This window comes from Felis catus, chromosome A2 (genome assembly GCF_018350175.1).
Source record: "Felis catus isolate Fca126 chromosome A2, F.catus_Fca126_mat1.0, whole genome shotgun sequence".
Classification (NCBI taxonomy): Eukaryota; Metazoa; Chordata; class Mammalia; order Carnivora; family Felidae; genus Felis; species Felis catus.
This window is the reverse complement of record NC_058369.1, coordinates 155,129,687-155,144,484: the sequence shown is the minus strand read 5'-3', so window position 1 is coordinate 155,144,484 and position 14,798 is coordinate 155,129,687. Positions and strand designations below refer to the sequence as shown.

Here is a 14,798-nt window from a genome sequence, read left to right as displayed (position 1 = left end):
ACGCGCCGCCCGCGTCTTCCGGGAGCGCCCGGCGCGCCCGCTCGGGCACCTCCCCTTAAAGCGGAAGCGGCGCGGACGCGGCGGAGGCTCGTCCCCGCCCTCGGCTCCTGGACTGCGTAAATAGATTTCGCGCAAAACTCGAAGGGCCCTCCACGCCCTCCTCTTCTGCCCGTGCTCTGGGTCTCCATGGACATCTTTGCAGCCTTCCTTACAGAAATCGTGGAAACGCGCGGTGAACTGAAAGCCCGGTCTGCACACAGGTTGAGTGTTCAGCTAAGCAGAATGTGAGGAGGGTCGGGGAGGGAGGTGATCCTTGGACCAGGAGTACCAGGCTGCATTAATCTAGGGATGTGTTTGGACATTGGGGAGTGGCTAATGGCATATTCATTTAACTAATGCTTTTTGAGCCCAATACGTAACTCTTAAGCAGAATCTAGTAATATTATCGAGGCTCATAATATGTTCTGTTTTTAATTTTTTCAATGTATTATTATTTATTTCTGAGAGAGAGAGAGAGACAGTGAATGAGCAGGGGAGGGGCAGAGAGAACGGGAGACACAGAATCTGAAGCAGCTTCAGGCTCTGAGCTGTCAGCACAGAGCCCTTTGCGGGCTGGAACTCATGAACTGCGAGCTCACGACCTGGGCCAAAATCGGAACCCTAACCCCCTGAGCCACCCAGCCGCCTCGAGGCTCATAATATGTTCTGAACTAGGTATCACGCTAGGCCCGGGGACGTGGAGACGCACATCCTGACTTTACAAGCTGGTCACTTATGAGGGAGATCCCACAGGGGAACACATAATGTACAATTTCCAAGTGTGACACAGCATGAAAGAAAGGAAGAATCAGAAGAACCCAAAGCATGGCGACCACTTTGGACAGGAAGGGAGAGAGGCGTTAGGAGTGGGAGGGTGTTCAGATACATAAAGAATAAAGTCCTTGGGGCGCCTGGGTGGCTCAGTCGTTTGGGCATCCTGCTTCACACAGGTCATGATCTCATGGTTTTTGAGTTCAAGCCCAGTGTCAGGGTCTGTGCTGACAGCTGGGAGCCTGGAGCCTGCTTCTGAATCTGTGACTCCCTCTCTCTGCCTTTACCCCCCCTCACGCTCTGTCTCTGTCTCTCAATACAAAATATTTTAAAAAATAATAATAAAGTCCTCAAGAGGAAGGAGTTGAGTGTGAGGATGGGGGGGGGCTGCTTTAACCTTGAAAAGCCAAAGGAAGGTCCCATGGTTCTAGACAACAAGGGGCAGAGAAACAGAGGTGATGGTGGGGGTAGTGGGACGCTAGTGGTGGTGGTGACGGTGGTGGTGAAGGTGCAACTTAAGGAGCTACAGGCACCCAAGCAGGTGAAGTTGAGGGATTCCTGGGGCCCGTGCGAATGTCAATGAGCAGAATGATGTTATGCATATTAAGGTACATGGACAGCAAAATCAGTTATATCAAATATGAACCCTAAGTCAGAACCTGTAAGGGGCAGCCTTTAAAAATCGCAGCTGTTGCGGCAGTCAAGCTGCTTCTCACATGGGGCATTTTATGCAATCTGTTTCAGGATGTGTAACAGCAGGAGTGTATTTGGAATGAGTAATGAATTAAGAGACTAAATATACAAACAGGGGTGCCTGGGTGGCTCAGTCGGTTACGCATCCAGCTCTTGATTTCGGCTCAGGTCATGACCTCATAGTTTGTGGGTCTGAGCCCCGCATCGGGCTCTGTGCTGACAACACCGACCCTGCCTAGGATTCTCTCTCTCTCAAGCTTAAATAGAGAGCAAGACCAAATATACAAACAGACACTGGCCAGATATATGACGGTGGAACTCTGACCGGCAGCCTCTGCGGTAATAGGTCCTGGACAGTCAGGACTCGGCCATTGACTGCCAGCTTCTCTAATTTTCATCCCCAACTTCCATCTCAGGACCAACCACGGGAAGCCAAATGTCTACTCCAAACCGGTCACAGGAGATGCCCAGGCCCCCAGCGTCCCTGTGCCAACAACCTCCAATTAGGGCCCATTTGGTGCCTTTTTTTTTCTGTATAACCTGTCCCCACTAGCGTTTGAGTCTCCACTTGTATTTGAGTCTCTGCCACATGCAAGTGATGATGGCTGACTTCCTTGCTATAGAAAGCTCTGGATAAACGGCCTCCGTTTGTTCTCACTTGGGTGGTCTCCGGTTTTTTTCCATAGAAATTTTCGTGACAGCTAAGCCCGCTAACTATTCATAGCTTCCAGTTCTCGGAGATGCTCCTGCGTATGCTGTTAACTCTGCCACCACTAGGTGGCACCATTCTCTCGTGACCTGCAACCGAGGCCTCCTCGGGGTTCCCAGACCTGACGGCGCGGGAAGAGAATTGCAAAGGCCCACCTGGCTGTGCTTATCTTTTTACGTGATCCAAATGACTGTGATTTTAGCATTTCCCATGGAACATTGTGACAGAGCAGATGTGATGCAGGGCCAGTGTTGTTCAAAGCCCCAGGACAGGGGATAAAGATGCAGGATTGGCTGGCTTCAGAGTTCTCAGCCTCAGCACGTTTGACATTTGGGGCAGGATAATTCTTTGTTGTGTGTGAGGAGGGGTGGGCAAGGGGGAGGGGAAACCGAACGGTGCCTTGTAGGATGCTGGAACCCACTTGATGCTGGAAACCCCCTTTCCCGATTATGACTTTAAAATATGTCTTCATGGGGCGCCTGGGTGGCTCAGTCGGTTGAGCGTCCGACTTCGGCTCAGGTCGTGTTCTCGCAGTTGGTGAGTTCGAGCCCGGTGTCAGGCTCGGTGCCAACAGCTCAGAGCCTGGAGCCTGCCCTGCTTCGGATTCGGTGTCTCCCTCTCTCTCTGCCCCTCCCCCACTCACACTCTGTGTCTCTGTGTCTCTCTCCTTCAAAAACAAATAAACGTTAAAAAAAATTTTTTTTAAATATGTCTTCAAACATTGCCAAATGTTTCCTGGGGAGCGAAGTTGCCCCCAGGTGAGAACCACTGGGCTTAGCTCCTTTGGAGGACAGTTCTCTGTTGAGACCCTTTCAGCCACTCCCCCCTCAACACACAGCCTCGGTTTCTTCAGAACAGGATATCAGCGAAGGGAAAGCCCTGAGCACGCCTGCTGCAGCACCCCCTTCTTCATCCTGCCTCGAGCAGACCCTAGACCAGCGTGTCTCCGGTGGGGACTTGAGCCACCTCCACTGAAAACACCTGGGGAGCTTGTAAAGCTGCAATCCCCGGGCCCCACCCAGCCCCCCTTCATTGGGACCCTTGCTTCCCCTCCCCTCCCAATACAAGGGCCCTATCAGGCAAATAAAAAGTTGGAGAAGGACTGACTCTATCCTGCCCCCAGGTCCCGCTTGGTACACCTGGCCTGCAGTTAGCGCCTAAGAGAGCTGGACCGTGGCATGAAAATGCTGGCCGTGGGCCACCCATGTACATCTACTCCTCAAGCCTGTAGAGTAGAAAATATCAGAAACAACACTGGGAAAGGACAGTCAGGGACGAGGCTGAAGCAGGCGGGCTCGCCCACCTCTTTCCCCACTTGCCACAAAGATTGTCCCAGGCCTTCCTCACGCGGGCCCCCTGGCCGCCTTCCGCTTTCTCCTTTCTTTCTCCTTAGCGGGCTTGTCAGAGGAATTGCCCCTCCTCTGGGTCCCGCTTTCTGGCTTTCTGGGGTTGCTCCGGCACCCCCCGCGGCAGGTGCCGCTCTTGTGCCAATACCGGGTGTCCTGGCAGGTCCCTCCCTCCTCGATGAGGGGCTTGGCCATGCCCACCTTTGAGGCCCCTTTCTGCTCTGCTCTGTGGGGCCCCACCCATGCTCAGCTCTGATGTTCCCGGGCCTTCCACGTCTCTGCTCTCAAACCGGGCCCATGACACCAGTAGCCCCGGCTAGTGGTCCTCCTGGCAGAGCCACTCAGGTCGTCCTGGGTCAGACGGCTGGGTCCTTCCGGGCTCTGGCACTCATTCGCAGTGGCCTCGAGCAAGGCACCTACCTCTTTTTGGCTCTGTCTGCATTGGTAAGAGGCTGTTAGAACCTCCCTCCTAGCTGGTCTCTGCAGAACCTTAACATTACCTGGCAACACTCAGCCATACGGGGAAAAGCAGAATGAGAACCGGTGGCTGCTTTGTGCTTTTTCTGACTGTTTGAGAAGGCGGGAGCTGGGTGGGGCCCGAGGGCCAGGTGGCCTGATCTCCCCAGACACCTGAGACCCGCGAAAGGGAGGTGCCGTGCCCAAGGTCACACTGACATCTGAGGGTAGTCAGATGTCACCTGGCTTGCCTTTGAGCAATATTTTCTATTTTGCTCTAAGTTGATCTGAGAGATAGAGGAAGCAGATCAGATATTAGGGCCTCCCAGGGGCACCTGGGTGGCTCAGTCAGTTGAGCGTCCGACTCTTGATTTTGGCTCAGGTCATGGTCTCACAGTTGTGACATGGAGCGTGGATCCTGCTTGGGATTCTCTCTCTCTCTCTCTCTCTCTCTCTCTCTGTCTCTCTCTCTCTCTGTGCCCCTCCCCCACTCATTCTTTCCCTCCCTCCCTCTCTCTCTCTCTAAATAAATAAACCTAAGGGGCACCTGGGTGGCTCAGTCAGCTGAGCATCCTACTTCAGCTCAGGTCATGATCTCACAGTTTGTGAGTTCAAGCCCCACATCGGGCTCACTGCTGTCAGTGTAGATCCCACTTCAAATCCTCTGTCCCTCTCTCTCTCTCTGCCTCTCCCCAGCTCACTCTCTCTCTCTCAAAAATAAACTTAAAAAGCATTAAAAAAAAAAAAAAGATATTAGGGCCTCCCAGAAACATGTTCCTTTAAGCGAGGTGTGGCCTCTGAGAGGCAGCGCAGGGATCTGCAATTATTTGGAGGTCTAAAGGCTGAGATCAGGTCCTGGGTGAACGTTAGCCAGGGGGGTTGAGCTGGCAGGTTTTGAGGCCGTGGGTGCAGCACCCAACTCATAACGTTGTGTGATGGAAACGTTTGGAGAATTCTTGCCTCCCCATTCAGGTTTGAGGAGATTGTCTAGCTGGCCAGGAAGTAGGTCAAGGAAAACTCTGAGAAGCAAGACGGGAGTCTTGTGTCCTCAGCACAGTCCAGAGCTGGTCCGACTGACCTGGCATGTTCTGGAATCACAATGAACAGGAAGAGCTAGAACTGCTCCTACAAACAAATCTGTGACTTCAGAAAAGAGAATCTAAACCACCACACTCTTGTGTCCCTTCCTTAACGTTCAACTGGGTCTCCCAACAGGAAGAGAATATATGAGTCGAGGGTATTTGGCTTTGCAGGCCTAACATCTGAAACTGCCTGGCGGTGAACGCTGCAGAATGTCCTTGACTTTGTTCTCTGCTTTCTGTCGTAAACACACTAGTTCTTGTAAAGTGATGAATGCCTTAATTCTTTGTGGGGGAAAAAAAATGACCCTCCAAAGCTCAGGGCATAGAAATGCAACAGATGGTTCTTGGGCAAAAATTATGTTATTGTGTTAGTTGCCAATTCAGTGATTCTTTGAGATTTCCAGGGTACCCTGACAAATGTCAGTGGGTCTATGATGACGAACGTCAGTTACTCCACAGCGCCCCCTCATGGGCCCCCACAACTGCCCGTCTTCCCATGCCAGTACCGAAGGCAGCAGGGCACCGGGAGAGAAGAGAGGGGACAAAGCCATCTCCGCGGAAGACGGGCCCTTCACAGCCAGGAGAGGATAAAGGAACCTGAAGCCTTCAGTGTGGGCCCTGCTCACTGCTTCCCCTGGGTGGCTGCGCCTCTGACCCTCCTCCTGGATGACATTTGATTGGGACCAAGAACAAACCAAACCTGGATTTGAAGTTTGGGTGGGATGGTTGGCTTGGTTTTGTTTCCCCAGAGGGAGGCACGTGAGGGTTGTGGCGGATAGGAAGGAACGTGCGTCCAGCTGTCTGTAGGCAGGGGAGCAGAAGGGGCCAAGGATGGGTTAGCAATGGAATGAGAAGGGAAGAAGGCAGCGGGCCTCCTGTGGAGGAAAAGAGCAGGGGAGCATTGCTGCTAGTGGGCTCCACTTAGCCACTGGGGGGCTGTGGAGGAGCTTTGCCAAGGGCATATCAAGGTGAGGCTGTGGATTTTCTCCTGCCCCTATCATAAGTTCCTTCCTCGCTCTACCTCATTCAGATGACATGCGCTGAAAAATGAGCGATTCCTCTCCCCACACCAGCTTTCTGGATAAAATAATAATAATAATAACAACCAGGGGCACCTGGGTGGCTCAGTCAGTTAAGCGTCTGATTCTCAATTTCGGCTCAGGTCATGACCTCATGCTTGTAAGATCGAACCCCGAGTCAGGCTCCGTGCTGAGTGTGGAGCCTGCTTGGGATTCTCTCTCCACCACCGTTCCTCAAAATAAATAAATAACTAAATAAACATTTAATAGTAACAACCAAACCTCTCCTCTGTTGTCTGCTGTGTGTATACCTTTCAACTATGCCACCTGCGTGCCAGTGAGACGAGAGGGCTCCTATCTCTCAAGGGCTGAGAAGGAATGGATCCCGGTGACCCAAGCAGGGGGTCTGCAGTCTCTAAGGAGGGGTGTCAGAGAGGCCTGGGGGAACTGCACTGCCTGTGCCTGGGGAAGCATAGCCAGGACGCGGATTGATCGCCGATCCAGAAATCCCAGTCCGGAGTGGCTGGCACTGGGCAGAACCACTGCTCTCAGACAAGCTGGCATAACAAAGAACCTGGCTTGAGCCAAATGGGCCTTGGAACTCAGTTTTCCCGTCCGTAAAATGTCAGGGATGATATCGGATTGCCCAGGGTGCGGGGAGGATTATGTGGCAAGACCATTCGTGAAGGTGCTCGGTAAATGTTTAGCATCCAAACAATTTAAATTGGGACACCTGGGTGGCTCAGTTAGTTAAGCATCTGACTCCTGATTGGGGTTCAGGTCATGATCTCAGGGTTTGTGGGTTCAAGCCCCATGGGTTCTGCACTGACAGTGTGGACCCTACTCGGCATTCTCTGTCTCTCTCTCTCTCTCTCTCTCTGCCCCTCTCCTGCTTGCACATGCACTCTCTCTCAAATGAACTTTTTTAAAAAAGGAATTTAAGTGGAAATTAAACAATTTGGAGAAGAGGAGTTGTTCAAAGGCTCCTTTTCAGGCTCTCTCCCCGTCTTCCTCAGGCTAGCCTTCTTCCAGCCCTGGGTACTTCTTCACTTCGTTTATAGCTGAGATGAAGCAGGCTCAGTGCCGTGGTGCAGAAGGCCCTGGACCTAAAAGAGGTTGGGGGGAAGCTCCACTCGGATATGAGAGGAGAAAATGGCCTGCTGTCCTAGGAAAATAACAAACAGGAGGTGACCGAGAGTGCCCCCAACAGGCCGAACCCAGTACCACCACCATTTACTTGCTGATCTGTTTTTAATCCCTCCCAACAGAATGAAGTGGGTTATAACCATTGCTACTTCCACCTTACAGATGAAGACACTGTGAGAGGCAAAGCAACCTGCTCCTGAGCCCGTGCTCCTCAACAGGATGCTGAAGGAAGAGAAGGGGGGGGTAAGAGAGGTTCTGTGGCGCCCCTTGGTTGTTCTAGGTGGAAAAAACAGGATTCAAGATGAAGAAAAATCAACTCTGTCTCCCTCTTCCCATCCACACCTTTCCCGCCTTGAGGCCAGGCAGTATCTCCTACCCTAGACCTCATTTTCCAACATGGAGAGACGTTGAAGACAGACGGGGAGGGCCGGGGCACTGTTGGAGCAGTCAAGTGTCAGGAACGGGGAGAAGAGGGACCACTGAGAGGGTCTTCCAGGCTCCTGTGCACAGCCCTCACCTTGGATGGCTACCCTGACCTCTGGAGCTGGAGACCAGGGCTTGGGATGGATCAAACACCAGCTGGGAAAGCTCCAGAGAGCCGGGGGGGGGGGGGGGGGGGGGCAGGGCCACACAGGAGAGGCCGAGCCCTGCCATGGTGACAGTGGCTGGTAGGCCCAGAGACAGGAGCAGCCATGGGGTTGGGGGCTCCAACAGGCAGGCAGGGATGGAAAGTCGCAGAGCACAGGCTCCACTCAACAGAGTCTGCCCCAGGGAACTGAGGCAGGGTCTGGTTCTAAAACAAGCCAGTGTCTAGAGCTCAAAGATGAAGGAGCAGGAGTGCTGGCCACCACCAAGGAGTTGCCACTAAGGAGCTCCCCAGCCAGCCTCCTCTTGCTTTGTCCACCTGACGTGGGACTGGCAATTTGGAAGCCACGGAATCAGAGGTGACCAGCCTGCGCTGTGAGTAGGATTGGGGGAGGCAGCCAACTGGGCTCTCAGCTCCATCTGCCATTTTCCCCACGTTGCCAGTTTGCCCCATGATAACCCAGAGCCCCGGGGGTAATAAACGTTGAAGCCAAGTCCTAGAATTATTTTTTAGACAGTGAAAAGGTATTGAGTCACTCAGTTGAGTGCCTGACTCTGGATGTTGGTTCAGGTCATGATCCCAGGGTCGTGGGATCCAGACCGGCTTCAAGCCCCGAATCGGGTTCTGAGCAGAGCATGGAACCTGATTAAGATTCTCTCTCTGTCTCTGTCTCTGTCTCTGTCTCTCACTCTCCCTCTCCCCCATTCGTGTGCTTGCTCTCTCTCAAAATAAAGTGGAAATGTATTAAATGATGCTTCAGCAAACAAAACAATAATTTAAATGCGTATACTTAAAAAAAAAAAGTAATTTGCTTGTACCTTGCAAATTTGTATTCTGGAAGTTTACTGTGCTTAGTTGAAGTGGGTATAGCATGATAGAGTTTAGGAAGCTTTAACAAGCTCTAGAAAAGCTTCAAAAATCTCACAGAATGAGCAAAACCCTGAGCTAAGGAGACACAGCTTTTTTTCTGTGACTTTTTTTTTTTTTTGAGAGAGTGAGAGAGTGGGGGAGGGGCAGAGGGGGGAGGGGCAGAGGGAGAAAGAATGTTAAGCAGGCTCCCGGGTCAGCAAGGATCCCCACATAGGGCTCCATCCCATGACCCAGACATCATGACCTGAGTGGAAATCAAGACTCCCATGCTCAATCCACTGAGCCACCCAGGTGACGTTCTGTTCTGTGACTTTGATATCTAAATTAGTCCCTCAAATCTTGGGCCCCGGTCTATAAGGACTGCCTAGACAGTATCTAATGTTCCCCATGTTCTGCAATAGTTTTTCTTTTCTCTCTCCTACACACCCCTTTTGTGGATTTATAGGCTAGGGCTCTATCTCCCCACACCCCCACACACACCCCACCCCCCCACCCCCGTTGCCTAGGCTTTAGACCCTTCCTTCTAGGGGCCCCTGAGCTAAAGACATGAGTGACTTTTCTCTGGTATAGAGATTCGCCTGGAGTCTCCCCCCCACCCCCTCCACACACACACACACCCATAAATCACCACTGTCAGTTCCATCTCCCTTTCATCAGGGAACTCCTCCGCTCAAAAACCTTCCGTGGCCCCCCATTGTCCTCAGCACGAGAAGCCCACAGCATTTTCGCGTGTACTCCTCCTCTGGCGGTCCTAACTCACGCGATCTGTGTTCCTTGGTTGCCCTACGTAAGTGGGGGCAGTGGACACTATAAAGTCGTGTCCCCTCTGGGAAGCTTCTCCTGACTCCCTCCCGCCCGGCTTGGGAACCCTTGTGCCCCGCGCTCGCCCCCTCTCCCCCGCCCCCGGACTTTTATTGCCTCTGTTCTGGTTGTCGGTGCCCCAGCCAGACTGCAAGCTGCAAGGGGCAACCGAGGCGGCTGACTCGCTGCCCGGGACGTCCCAGACCCCAGCGCCGCGCCCGACCCGTAGTAGGTGCCCCACAAACGCGTTTGGCGACGGAGCGAAACGGGCAGGGGGGGGCAGGGAATGTCGCCGCCGCTTCCGTGCCTGTGGCTCAGGGTCTCGGCCGCCGCCGGGCGCCTCGCGCCAATAGATCCCGGGCCTGGCGGAGACGGAGAACACCGCGCCGCCCGGTCTCCAGCGAAGAAAGGGTTAAGCCGCCGTCGCCCTACCCACCCCCCACCCCCCAAAAAAAGGCGAGGGGAAGAGTCCGGCAGAAGGTCCTGTTTACGGGAGCCGCTCGAGTCCGCGCGGCCCTGGGAGAGGCGTTGCCGTGGCAACGGGCCGGGCGCCCGCCAGCTGCGGATGAGCTCACTGGAGCGGCGGCGGCGGGCGGGGGGCGGCGGCGGCGGGGCGCGCGGCCCGGCGGAGAGGACGCGGCAGCCGGCCGAGCCCGCCCTGCACTCGCCCACAGCGGCGGCCGGGCGGCGGGCACGCGAGCGGAGGGCGCGCGGCTCGCCGGGCGCCGGGAGAGGCCCGGCCGACACCAGGGCGGAGGGCTGCGGGGCCATGGCGCCCCGGGCCCCCGCCGCCCGCCGCCCCCGCCCGCCCGGGCGCCCCCGAGCTGCGCCCCGGAGCCCGCGGAGCCGCGGCCCGCCAGGAGGTAGGGCCGGGCCGGGGGACCGAGGAGGGGACGCGCGGGGCGGGCGGGGGGCGCCGCGGAGGGGACGCGCCGGCGGGGGGCGGGGGAGGGGGGTGAGGGGGTCCTGGGGGGAAGGGAGGGGACGGCGGGAGCTGCCCCAGCCCGGGGCTCGGAAGCGGCTCTTTGCAGACCGAAAACCGGGTTTCCCGTGTGCGGACGTGGGGACTGAGGCTCTTCAGCCCGACCTGAGGGACTTGAGCAAAGTGCTGGCCGGACGGCCTTTGGGGGCTCGGCGTGACTTTCAGGGCCGAGTGGGGAAGCCGTCGTCCCGCGCTTCGGAAACCTGCAGAAACTGGGCAGAGCCTGGGTCCGCCGGGCTGTGTCCCAGGGGGCGTGAGTGAGAAAGAGAGAGAGAGTGTGTAGAGAAAGAATCCAGTGGGCTGAGCAGCCAGAGACAAGCCCCCCCCACCCCAAACTGGGTCAGAATTTGCAGTCTTGGGAAAGCAGGATGGTCAAGATGATTAAATGCTCTTATTTCTCCCACTTTTCCCCTAAGGAGGGATTTGGGAGCAGATGGAGCCCGGGGAGTGGGGTGTCTCTTAACAACACGGGGTACGGTGATATTTAGGAGAGTCACAGACAGCTGGATTCAAACCCTTGAGGACGGCCAGACCTCAGCGGTGGGGTCCTTTCCAGGGGACCCGGTGGGGAAGCTGGGCAGTGCACTCCGGCCGGGCTGGGCAAGGAGAAGTGCAGTGACTTGTGCTCTAAGCGGCCGGTACTGGAGAAGGAGCAGGGGGAATTCTAGCTGGTGTGGAGATGGGCTTCAGGGACCGACTTCTCTAATGCCTCCAGCCACTCAGATAGCAATGGCCCCAGATTGGTCGTCTTATAGTCGGCACTCCACCGAAATTTTGTTATCAAACTCTGCGCCCTTGGTGGTTAGGGCATAAAAGAACTAAATCCTCTCTGCTTGCACTGTCAAGTATTGAACACACCAGCGTGGTGGAGTAGAAAGCCTGTGGCTGGGCTGCTTAGATGGAGCAAAAGTCTGTGAGGAGTTAAGAGCAAACAGTGACTGTTTTTGAGGAAGGGTAGTGAGTGGAAAGGCTGGTGGAAGAGGATGGCTTCCAGTGCTTTTATTGGGAAGATTTGAAGCCTCCCTGTGTTGTGTAATCGTTCACTTAACAGCACTGTGCTAGGCGTTAGGAACAAACCCAGTGATGAATAAGAGCTCTCTCTTCCTTCCAGAACTCACCATCCCAGCTGGATAGTCAGAAGAATTAAAACCAGGGGTGCCTGGCTGGCTGTCTGTAGAGCACGGGACTCTTGATCTCAGGGTTGTGATTTCGAGCCCCACGTTGGATGTAGAGATTACTTAAGAACAAAATCTTACCAAAAAAAAAAAAAAAAAAATTAAAACCAGTCCTGGGCTGGCCTGGCTGTGGGTGCTACGTGCTAGGGGAACCCAGAGCTGGGCCACTCAGCCCAGGGGAGGCCCACAGAGTAGGCAATGCTGGGACTGAGCGCGGAAAACCTCTTCACCAAGAAAACAAAGCAGGGAAGGCGGTTTCCAGCTGAGGGAACGGAAAGCACAAAGTCACCAAGACAGGGGGAGGGAGAGGGCGGGAGGGTAAGTGTGGGGAGAATTCCCAGTGTGCCCCCAGAGGGAAGGAGGATCTCACTGAAGCTGGGTTCAGATGATGTCCTAGAAAGCTCGCTGTGGTCGTTGGGTGGAGGTCTGGAGGAGAATGTGACCGCGGCTTTGCGGTGCCCGGGCCAGAATTACTGACGCGCAGATGATGGCAACGCTGAGGCAGGACGGACGGATCCAAGAGATTAAGAGGTAGGACCCTGGCGACGGGCACAGGTGAGGTAACTTAGACCAAAACCAAGTGCCGAAAAGCTCAGGAGAAAACAAAGCAAAGCAAAAGGAATGGATATTTTGAATGGCCTGAGTTTAGCAGATTACAACACTTGGACAACGAATTTGGCTCTAAATTTCCTGGCAGCTTAGAGACAAACAAAAATACACTGGATTGCACAGTTTTGGAGTTTGGACAACAGAAAGCTTACAAATTAATTTTCAGAACACAATTTTTCCTGGAATGAACTCAATAGGGAATTTGTCATGAGGAACCTTGTGTAAAGACCAAAGAGTGACAGAGGGAAAAAAAAAATGTTCGTTGTCGGTGTTACAAGAGACGGGAAGATAAAATTCCACGTGACTGGCTCCTTATACCATCTTCCTGTTTTGACTTGGGAGCACACTGCATTTCTGCGGGCTGCTGAGCGTCAGCTCAGACTTGCAGGCAGCTGGGGCCAGGGGAAATCTATGCCCATGGTCTCAAGAGCCCATGGTCTCAAGTGGAGGAGGTGACACCAGCTTTGATGAATGTAGAGAGCAAAGCACCCCGGGTGCCCACCGTGAAGGGGAAGCAGGCAAGTCGTAGAACGGTCCCCCGGCTGGTAGGCTGAGACTCTGGTCTGCTGAAGGGTCTGGTACGCAGTGTGCATCCAGAAACCCTGACCAAAAGGGAAGCAGGCAGTGGGGGCAGCATTCGAGGACTGCGGTCAGATGGGCAAGTCCACGTCTCACCCCCCACGCCCCATCCCCACCAGATGCCCTCAGACCTGCTGTTAAAGCCTGCTTCTCCACAGCAGGGAAAGGGTGGGACTCGCGAGACTAGAGATTCACCCTGAGTGAGGCCGGAGGGGGTGGGAATCTTGTTTGCTGCAATACCAGGAATGTCACAGGACAGGGAACGCAGACCCAGAGTTGAGAGGTTCTGCGGACTCCGCCACAGATCCCTTGGCTGGGTCCTTCCCTTTGCTTTCTGAACACGGGAGGGAACCTGTTCCCTCCTGCGGAATCTCTGTCCATGCATTGCTGCTGTTGAAACCATTTCTTGCTAATTTTAGATGTCTTAAATTAGCATTGAATAGGTGTGAGACTCTACTCCTCCAGCCCCCCTCCCCCATCACTTTCTTAATATTTGTAACTGGGAGTGGCCTGTTAAAACACATTTAGGGGCGCCTGGGTGGCTCAGCCAGTTAAGTGTCTGACTTCAGCTCAGGTCATGATCTCACAGTTCATGGGTTCCAGCCCTGTGTTGGGCTCTGTGCTGACAGCTCAGAACCTGGAGCCTGCTTCAGATTCTGTGTCTCTCTCTCTCTGCCCCTCCCCTGCTTGTGCTCTCTCTGTCTCTGTCTCTGTCTCTCAAAAATAAACAAACATTAAAAGGGGGGTGGGGTGGGGCGCCTGGGTGGCTCAGTTGGTTAAGCGTCTCAGGTCATGATCTCAGGATTTTTGAGTTCAAGCCCTGGGTTGGGTTCTGTGCTGACAGCTTAGAGCCTGGACCCTGCTTCAGATTCTGTGTCTCACTCTCTCTCTGCCCCTCCCCTGCTTGCACTCTCTCTGTCTCTGTCTCAAAAATAAATAAACATTAAAAAAAAATAAAAATACACACACACATTTAAATGTCTTAGGGGAGCATTTTTTTTAAAGAACAGATGCCTGGGCCCCACGCTACAGAGAGTAAATAAAAATCTCTGAGAATGGGCCCTGGGCATCGGTATTTTTGAAAGTCACAGGTGGTTTTAAGGTACAGCCAAGGGTGAGAGTGGCTGCTTTAACAATCACATAAAGGGTTCCTTACAGCAGGGGACAGAAACCTCAGATTCCAAAAACAAGGACCCCATAAAATTTAGTTAGGAAGCCCGTTACTCATAATAAAAATCAAACAGCTAATGTGCATTCAACATCAGAATTTAAAGCCAGCTTGAACAGAGCTAGATACAAAGGCTGGTGGCAGACGCATTTGTGTGTATATGAAGTATTTTTTTACAAAAATAGAAATTCTTGGGGCACCTGGGTGGCTCAGTCGGTTAAGCATCCAATTCTTTTTTTTTTTTTTTAATGTTTATTTATTTTTGAGACAGAGAGAGACAGAGCATATTTATTTTTGAGACAGAGAGAGACAGAGCATGAACCGGGGAGGGTCAGAGAGAGGGAGACACAGAATCCGAAACAGGCTCCAGGCTCTGAGCAGTCAGCACAGAGCCCAACGCGGAACTCACGGACCGCGAGATAATGATCTGAGCCGAAGTCGGCCACTTAACCGACTGAGCCACCCAGGCACCCCTAAGCATCCGATTCTTAATTAAACTCAGTTCATGATCTCATGGTTTGTGAGGTTTGTGAGTTTGAGCTCCTCGTGGCAGTGCAGAGCCTGCTTGGGATTCTCTCTGTCTCTGTCTCTGTCTCTCTCTCTCTCTCTCTCTGTGTCTCTCTGTCTCTCTCTCTCTCTCTCTCTCTCTCTCTCTCTGTGCCCTTCACCTGCTATCTCTTTCTCTCAAAATAGATAAACATTTAAAATATTAAAAAATAAATAAAAATGAAAAAGAGAAACTCTAAAAGCAGAATCACAAGGCTTCT

General features: G+C 53.5%; 1 protein-coding gene across 3 annotated transcripts in view; it reads left to right on the top strand.

Annotated features, from left to right (window-relative positions):
• The first annotated feature begins 9,591 nt into the window (after positions 1–9,591).
• Positions 9,592–14,798, top strand: part of DENND2A (DENN domain containing 2A) — a 105,648-nt gene continuing 100,441 nt past the window's right edge. For 2 of the 3 annotated variants that reach the window (XM_023250633.2, XM_023250632.2), the window contains exon 1: positions 9,592–10,381. Coding sequence is in view for 1 of the 3 variants with exons in the window: in XM_045052851.1 (XP_044908786.1) it covers positions 12,160–12,206 (47 nt within the window). In the remaining 2 variants the exon portion in view is untranslated. Of the gene's footprint in view, positions 10,382–12,013; positions 12,207–14,798 lie in introns of those variants that run through there. The other variant, XM_045052851.1, reaches the window with a different exon arrangement.